At 51.8% G+C, this 7,892-nt stretch overlaps 5 protein-coding genes across 5 annotated transcripts; 4 read left to right on the top strand and 1 right to left on the bottom strand.

Moving 5' to 3' along the window:
* Nucleotides 1-343: 343 nt before the first annotated feature.
* Nucleotides 344-590, top strand: Pmar_PMAR028501 (hypothetical protein; the record flags this gene model as incomplete). The annotated part of the gene is made up of 1 exon (XM_002769358.1): nucleotides 344-590. A coding segment is annotated over one exon (247 nt), but the record flags the coding sequence as incomplete, so codon positions are not given.
* A 383-nt stretch (nucleotides 591-973) lies between these two features.
* Pmar_PMAR028500 (hypothetical protein) lies at nucleotides 974-1,131 on the top strand (the record flags this gene model as incomplete). The annotated part of the gene is made up of 1 exon (XM_002769357.1): nucleotides 974-1,131. A coding segment is annotated over one exon (158 nt), but the record flags the coding sequence as incomplete, so codon positions are not given.
* Nucleotides 1,132-1,197: 66 nt separating this feature from the next.
* Nucleotides 1,198-2,302, top strand: Pmar_PMAR028499 (hypothetical protein; the record flags this gene model as incomplete). The annotated part of the gene is made up of 4 exons (XM_002769356.1): nucleotides 1,198-1,263; nucleotides 1,308-1,381; nucleotides 1,428-1,541; nucleotides 1,594-2,302. 4 exons carry the CDS (start codon nucleotides 1,198-1,200, stop codon nucleotides 2,300-2,302), a joined length of 963 nt encoding a protein of 320 aa, XP_002769402.1.
* Nucleotides 2,303-2,422: 120 nt separating this feature from the next.
* On the top strand, nucleotides 2,423-3,456 carry Pmar_PMAR028498 (hypothetical protein, conserved; the record flags this gene model as incomplete). Its single annotated transcript, XM_002769355.1, has 8 exons — nucleotides 2,423-2,491; nucleotides 2,541-2,630; nucleotides 2,674-2,760; nucleotides 2,807-2,863; nucleotides 2,910-2,960; nucleotides 3,052-3,081; nucleotides 3,184-3,321; nucleotides 3,370-3,456. The coding sequence occupies 8 exons, from the start codon at nucleotides 2,423-2,425 to the stop codon at nucleotides 3,454-3,456; spliced, it is 609 nt and encodes a 202-aa protein (XP_002769401.1).
* A 719-nt stretch (nucleotides 3,457-4,175) lies between these two features.
* Pmar_PMAR028497 (conserved hypothetical protein) lies at nucleotides 4,176-7,049 on the bottom strand (the record flags this gene model as incomplete). The annotated part of the gene is made up of 19 exons (XM_002769354.1): nucleotides 4,176-4,304; nucleotides 4,349-4,433; nucleotides 4,482-4,657; nucleotides 4,710-4,767; nucleotides 4,811-4,902; nucleotides 4,948-5,205; nucleotides 5,254-5,337; nucleotides 5,382-5,444; nucleotides 5,494-5,556; nucleotides 5,598-5,694; nucleotides 5,739-5,818; nucleotides 5,862-5,954; nucleotides 5,999-6,067; nucleotides 6,110-6,213; nucleotides 6,258-6,423; nucleotides 6,469-6,619; nucleotides 6,682-6,761; nucleotides 6,804-6,907; nucleotides 6,950-7,049. 19 exons carry the CDS (start codon nucleotides 7,047-7,049, stop codon nucleotides 4,221-4,223), a joined length of 2,007 nt encoding a protein of 668 aa, XP_002769400.1. The 3' UTR covers nucleotides 4,176-4,220.
* Between the last annotated feature and the right edge of the window lie 843 nt (nucleotides 7,050-7,892).

Below are 7,892 nucleotides of genomic sequence, written 5' to 3'. Positions count from 1 at the left end.
GGTTGACACTGTAAGAGGGCCAGATAGTATCATTTCTCGGACACTCAAGTTGGAGGCCGATGTGGCTCCTCGGCAGTCCTATGATGATGACGATGATGATGAGATTGACATTCCAGTCGAAGTGGCCGGCACCGAAATCAGATGATTCTCCTGAGGTGTGGTAGGACCACCAGCAGGTGTCTATAAACTTGATGATAGCATTCTGTTTTGTATTTTATAGCAACTCTTTTCTGGTCTGAGAATGTACGGTAAGTTTCTTAGCACATTGTCCGTTTCCTTTAGTACCGGAGTACTGCGTTGGAACTTGCCAACTCGTCCCAGTAGTGTTTTTTTGTTTCCCGTCATGTCCAACACCCAAGATGCTTGCTCGCCCCTCAACCAGGACCTCAGGTTGCCCGAAGTGCACCATCTGAGCCCCCGAGCCGCGGACTCGCCCACCCTGCAGGGGTCTGCGGACTGGCAGAGCCCCACCTCAGAGTGGAAGTCCGCCAGCTTGTCTGATGATGAGGTCGAGCATACAAGCAGAAGCGATGAAGGCAACTCCCCCATGAACGGCAACATTAGTGCTCGCAGTACTGGCGATCTCAACGGTACGCGACTTGCGATTAGATCTCATCTCGATGGCCCCTGCAGTTACCGTCACCACTTATGAATATAACAAGCTCTTCCGATCAGCATCTATGGATCAGTAATACCTCCTCTATGTAGAGTCCCTATTGCTGCCTCAATAGGGGAGTCAATTGGTCAGCAGCAGTGGGCGAGCCAGATACTAGAAGGTCTGGCATGCACAGGTATACCACATTCTCAGTTCGGGTAAGGGGCATCTCGCGTTAACCCCTATCATGATAGTTTTAGATAACCGATTCCTCTGGCCGAGTTACCTCCGCGACCCGTAAGAGGTTCACCGACTTCACTGTGTTGAGGCGTGAGCTCGTACGTGTCGTTGATGGTGCCGGGTCTACATATGCATCAGGTTAAAGCGTATCCTGGGGCGTTCGTGCCTCCCCTGACCTGTAAAAGCCAGATCAAGGTGATGATGAAGACGGCTCCCACGGCGATGATGCAACACATGAAACCAGTCGATAATGTGACTGAGATCAGGCGCCAAGCTCTCGAAGAGTTCCTCAGCAGGTCAGCGAGGCGAGCTAGGGCTCTTCCAACCGATGCTGTCATAGGTGTTGCTCCCGCCCTTTCATCATGTACTCCCCGATGATGGCAGCGTTCTTGGCTACTCCTGAGAGTACCTATGATGCTTTGAAAAGAGTATGGCGGCCATCACGAGGTAAAGCATGCAGTTGCGTTCTTAGGATTTCTCGAACCGTCCACCGGAGGAAGTTCTGGATGAATATAAGATAGCGTTCGCGGCGAAGTCAATCCCAACGTGAGCTGTTATAGACGTTATAGCTCCTCCTCAATACGTCATTCAGATTCAATAGACGTCAGGTGGCGTCGAACGGTCCTAACGATGAGGTTGAGAGGCTCGCCAAAGACGACTCGAGTGATGGCGAGTCCCATGAGAACTCAGTTGAAGGCGCGAATGAGTAGGTCTGTCGTCTCATCATATGGACTGTATTTGCTCGCTACGTTCTTTAGTGCGGCTTCCGATAGCGCTGTGAATGTCACGGAGATGGTAGCAACGTCCAAGACCTATCTCAGCGACCATTGTAAAGTTCTGAATCAGCTGCTCACGATGCTCCGAACAGCGGCTTCTAATTACAAGACTGGCAACGCTGCCTTGAGCACAATTCATTACAAATTTTCTGATTGCAAGACCATTGATGAGCAGGGCTCAGGCCAAGCTCTGGCCCTTGCACAGGGTCTGCCTGGTTCTCCGCAGAGGCTTGATTTGTCCGACGCTTTTTTTGAAGTCAAAAACATCATCAGCGCCCCAGCTGATGCCGCACATTTCGACTTGTTGGCCTCAGTGCTCAGTCGAGAGCTTACGGACTGTGCGGCTATGAAGGCCTCACTCGAGAAGGTTGTCGAGCTCGGTAAGCATCGAGACAAGGCCATCGCTAAGCTGCGGTCGGCTCGGAAACACGGTGGCCCTGGTGGTATAGGCGGCATCATTCGAGGCACTACTAGAGACCAGTTGAAGCGTGCCGAGACCAATCGGGTTTTATACGCTGATTTTTATTGGACTGCTGGCTATAATGCCGTCATGAATGAGGTACCGGTGTTTATGGAAGGTCGCGCCCGGGTCTTCAACGAGGTGGCTAGAGAGTTCGTCTCACGTTCGGAAGCGACAAACAAGAGCCTTTCTATGACCTGGGCCAGCAAGGTTAAGAAGACCACTCTGTAGATGATATTTTGGGGATCGTGGTTCTGATACTCCGTGACCATTATTTCTATGGATCATAGTCCGTTCTTGTCTCGTGTTGTCAATCATCAAAAGGTAATTCTGAATTCACTTCGCCTGACCATGGTCGCTCACGAATCTCGAGCACCACCACTGGCTGATGACGATGCGATTCAGAGGCTTTACAACTGGGTGGGGTCGTCTGTGTCTGTTCCTGTTGCTGGTATTGAAGTTTTCATAGGTGGATGATATACCACTGTCCCGGCCGAAGCGTAACATATCGCGAGACTTTGCAGATGGTGTGATGATGGCAGAGACTGTTGCTCACTATGTAGGGTCGTATCCTATGCAGATTGAAAATGATGAGCGATCAGATACCGAAGATAGTTGAGCTCCATAACTACTCTCAAGCCAATGCACTCACACAGAAGATGTACAATTGGAACACGTTGAATCAGAAAGTAGCAACTCGTTAGTTCCTAAGTTCTCCACCTTGTAAGACGGCAGGTCTTCCGCAGAATGGGATTCCTATTACATCCCGATGATGTGGAAGATTGCGCAAGAGTGAGCTTGATACTCCCTGCACGATGCAGTTCACACCACACTTCAGGCTATTCCCGGTTCGATCGAGAGAGTGCTAGCCCTGGTTCGCCCACGACTGGTGAGCTAGCTGCGGGCAATTGCCGCTATGCAAATCTCGTGCTCTAGATCGAAGCTTCGAGGGATGGAGGACAAGGCCGTCAATTTCGCAGTACCAGCGAGCAGAGGACCCCGAGGGCCAGGTCGGAGAACTCTTCGAGTGGCGCGCGAGCTAATTCAAAGCCAGACATAAGTCCGAAGGTGATCCATCTCGACGACCAGTCTGCTAAAATGGCCATAGTCAGGTGAAGAGCGAACGAACACGAGACAACATGCCTGATCGGGAGAAGGACGCTATCATGGCTGAGAAGGATAGGACGATTAGCGAGCTCAGGGAATGCGTTGAATTGTTGACTAGGAAAATATCCAAGTTGGAGCAATTGGTAAGAAATTGAAGAAACTGTATACAACGACATCAGTAACGCTGTCAGGTTAGAATTAAAGACCAGAAGATTGTAACCCTGCAAGAGCGTCTAGCTGCAGCGCCTGGATCGTTTGCATTGCATGCTTCCTCGTAACTAGATACATTCGTATCCGAAATGCAGGCGATTCTGGCAGTGTTGCGTTAGTTCGGCTCCTTTCGGGATATGACGATGGTTGATCAACTAAATAGCCATTTATAATACCACTCCCCGGTGAAAGTTATATGCTGATGATGGTCATCCATCATCCAGCTATCGCCGGTATCCTGTCACCCATTGAGTCAGTTTTGAAGGATTGGAATGCATCATCGCCGATAATTTTGTCGGATAATAATATAGCGCCAGTCACCGAGCTGTCGCCGTCGACGACGGGAATATTCCCTAGTAGAGCGTCCAAGGAAGTAACTCCGTCGAGGATGAATCCATGAAACAGAGTATCAGTTGGTAGCCTTTGCCACCATCAACTGCAGTCAGGGATCGAAGTTGTCGCAAATTCCACGCTCGTGCCGATATCGATCGTGGTGTGCATACTATGCTCAGCGTACGCAGGAGGGGACCCCTCCGCATGGCGGCACCTGTATAGAATGTCGCAACCGGTTATCAGTTCACCGAAAAGTTTGGTTTTACTGAACAAGGCTGAAATGGATGTTTTACAAGAAGAGGGTTAAGTGTGAGGCTCAAATACCCAATGGCAAGAGAGCATGAGTGCTGCGATGCGGTATAGTTTAACATGTTCATACTGCAATTGAACTCACTACTATCTACACAACAGTTTGTCTGCTCTTTGCAATGACGCTAAGTTAGCCACGAAATGGACGTTAGAACGTTAGCCTGGCTAACGTTGTTCGCCTGCAATGGTTTTACTCACGAGTCTTGGTATGAATTAAATCTGCATCATCCAACTCTTCATAAAACTTCAGGCATTTCGGATTAGCTCGGATGGCCTAAAGAACGACACTCACGCGGAGGCGTAAAGTGAGATACCCACCATTTTGAAATTGCGACTAGCGGAAGTGATACTGACAGACTCCAAGGACCTGCACCGAGAGAGCGCCACGTAGGCCTGACCATATCTACCAGGGACATGCAAGGTCGACACAGGATGGTGCGAGCCGTATTACTCGAAAATGGTATCAAGCTTGATGACGGCGCAGTCCAAGGTCATACCTTGACTCTTATGGATACTTATAGCCCAGGCAAGCTGCAGAGGGATTTGTCGTCGCCGCCCAAGCTCGACTGCTTGTCCACCAGTAGAGGCTGTGTTATAAAAGACCCACTCATCTAATGGGATAGTTATCTGAAACCGGAGGACCAAGCTGAACATTATCCCACACGGAGTAGCAAAGAACCTCCTCCTCCCCAGTGGTGATAAACTTGACGATCGGCAGGCAGGGGGTCTTGGTGAACCTTTCGAGAGATCACAGTACAGTTGACCAGTAAGGGTACTCACCGAACGATGATGCCACGACTTCCGTTCACTAGCCGCTTCTGAGGGGAGAAGGTCTTCGTCAACATAACTTGAGCTCCGACTTTAAGCACCACCTTGATGGATATGATACACGGCTGAGGAGGCGGGCACAACTATACCTTGGCACGGGCTGAACACATGACGTCTAAGTTCAGACTGGTAGAGTCATAAACTGTGTCCATAGCTGTAAAGGTAATCGGCGGTGTGGATAATCGTGCCAACTCTCGCTCATTGATTGCATCCACTTCTCTCCTCGTCGGCAGTAGCTGTGATGCCACCACGCCCCCTGTGAGCACTTTGTGCCTCCGTTGTGCAACCAGGGAGAGGATATCTTGGGTCTCTTGGGAACATATACCTCGACGGATCTGATTCAGCATCTGAAAATGCGGACCTTCATTGTAGGCCTCAAGGCGTTTCCACTTCACCGTCGTGAATGTTGCATCTCCCTCCTGTCTCTTGACCTCCCTCAAAAGCATCGTCTTATGAATGCACTTCCTCCAGGAGGCGGCCTAGCATTACCGAGTTTGGACTCAAGGTAGTCTAGTTGGCTCACTTCAAAACAGAATGAGGGTTCCTCCTTTTTCCCATTGGGCATGGTCTGACTGACAGGAGGTAACTGCCAAGGGCAGTCCTCGGCTATTCAGCAACGACCGGGACCGCCTCACCTGCAGAAAGTCTCCAGTGAGCACCAGCTGTATCCCTCCGAAAGGCCTATTGTCTTGGCGCACCTACTGAGGAACTCTAGAGCACAAACCATATTCAAGGTCACCAGCCGAGCGATTTGCTCCAGCTTGTCGAAGAGTCTCCCCTCAAGCATGGAGATCTCGTCAATGATAAGAGTCTTCACCCGTTTCCACCGACCGAGACTGAGAAAGTGGGTGGACCACGAGCATAGGGAGCGCCGCCCTACAGCTCAGGTGACCGCTTGATCTTCTGAGCCAGGGCGGGTGCATCTCGCGCGCCGGAACCAATACCGGCAAAACTGTGTATCTGTATCGTGAGTATAAACAGCCGACCAGCACAGGTCGACTACGGTCTGGCCGCCCAGATGGGAGGCAGCGAGCCCTGTGGAGGATGTTACTGCTGTATAATCGGGCTTAAGGAGGCGAATGAGACGATGGAGGACCTACAGTGTGGTACTCACGCTGATGATGAAGCCCATTGATTTACGAATGACTTGCCGGTACCAGCACCTCCAGTGAAGAAAACGCTCTTGCCACCCAGGACCGCCTCGACGACCTGATTATCATACTCGCATTATCATTGTTCGGAGGAGGTTACCTTTTTCTGCTCGGAAGTCATTTTTGGTCCCGCCATGGTAGCCGGAGATTTCCTGCTGGACCCTGGTGGGATAGGCGGCCGGCCTGGAGTCATCGGCAGACCACCTGAAACTAACCCAGGACCGAGCTGTCGTACCGGAGGGCCCAACCTCTCCGGAGTGGCCCCTTCAACTTGGGTGCCGTCGGAGGTGACCATCGTGATGGGGATATCCTATGGGGTGAGGCGAAAGTATTGAGACGTTTCCGATCGGTCGGATTGGGAGTTGGGCACGCCGCGGCAGTTGGTCGCTGTAGACTGGCATAGGCTGGTGCTGCCTGTAGGAAGGCATAGTGGACGAGTAGGAGCCTTTATATACGCACCCGACTGAGCGCACGCTTGACACATGACTTCTGGCTCTCCTGTATTGCCGCAAAGACACTCCTCGCTACCTCGGGTTCGCTGCGGGAGCTCATCATAACAGTTATACCGGTCTTGACGAAACGTACAGAAAGTAGACCGACACGGACCTGACTGAGGATCCCCCCAGGAGGGAACGGGCAGATCCATCGACAGCAGTAACAACTACATGGTACCTGTGATGCAGTGTGAAGGAGGCGAGGAGGAAATCTCGGTTCTTGTCCCGGAGTTTTTTATCCCCCGACACGCGGAGTATCTGCCGAACCACTGGACCATATTCGATGCGGGCAGAGGAGACCTTCTCAGCCACAAGTATGGCGACTGAGGCATCCGAGAACTTCTCCACTTTAGGAGGGCCACGGCCAGACTGCTGGCGCTCTATGGTAACAGCCATTGGGCCGCCTGAGTACGACCCGTGAGATGATTCATAGCCGAAGTACTCACCACGGGTGAGTGAGCGATGATGACCTCCCTCGCCATGAGGCATGGAGAAAAGGATACTGGTCACAGCGCCCTCTAGGGCCGCCAACAGGACCCTACACATGCTCAGTCGAGAACCACGCACTGCCTCTGACAACACAACATAGAGAGAATGAAAATGCCCTCCGAGAGAAGGAGGTGTATCATCATATGTTCATCATATTCTCATCATATTCTATCATATGTGTGTAGTAGGTGAGCCTCCTAATCGTCGTAGTTACTCTCACGCGACTGCAAGGTCTGGACCAGGGTAACGACCAGATCAGTCGTACTCACAAGCCCTGTTTTTGTGGTTTGCAGCCGCTGAATTCAAATCGACCACCGGCCGAGTTCACTGGTAATGCTGCCGAATTTACTACTACTATGTAACGCAACCATGAGGCTGGTGGTGATTACGACTGGTAAGACACACATGACAAACAAGTAGAGCATTCAAGAGAACCTCATGCAACCCCTTTGATGTCCCTCGCCGTTGAGCGCTCACTACTGGCCCCACCATCACTGTCCTTGATAGTCTCCAAAAGGCTCTTCTCGCCTCCAGTAAGGCCAGCCGCTGGCCTCTCTCGGCGCCGCGGTCTGGTCCGAGGTCCCGAGAACGGAGGAATGCCACCGCCATGCAGACCGACCACTCCGCGGTCCCCAGCACTCAGTCCTCTCCTACTAGGGAGTCGCGGCCGACCAGCAACAGGTGATTCTTGGGCAAACACTCCGATGCCGCTACCAGGACGAGTGCTGGCCCGGCTCGCTATTCCCAGGGCACCAGGAGGTGGTCTATGGTTGGGAGCTAAGACCATGTACGGCTGGTCTTGCGATGGTACGCCCATGATGGCATGACCTATGTTGCGGAATACGCTAGGATGACACTTTGGCCCCGCTGTACTGTGGTAGAGCAGCAACAGCCATACGG

Source organism: Perkinsus marinus, assembly GCF_000006405.1.
Source record: "Perkinsus marinus ATCC 50983 genomic scaffold scf_1104296965964, whole genome shotgun sequence".
Classification (NCBI taxonomy): domain Eukaryota; phylum Perkinsozoa; order Perkinsida; family Perkinsidae; genus Perkinsus; species Perkinsus marinus.
The sequence above is the reverse complement of the archived record's forward strand: the minus strand, read 5'-3'. Positions and strand labels throughout refer to the sequence as shown.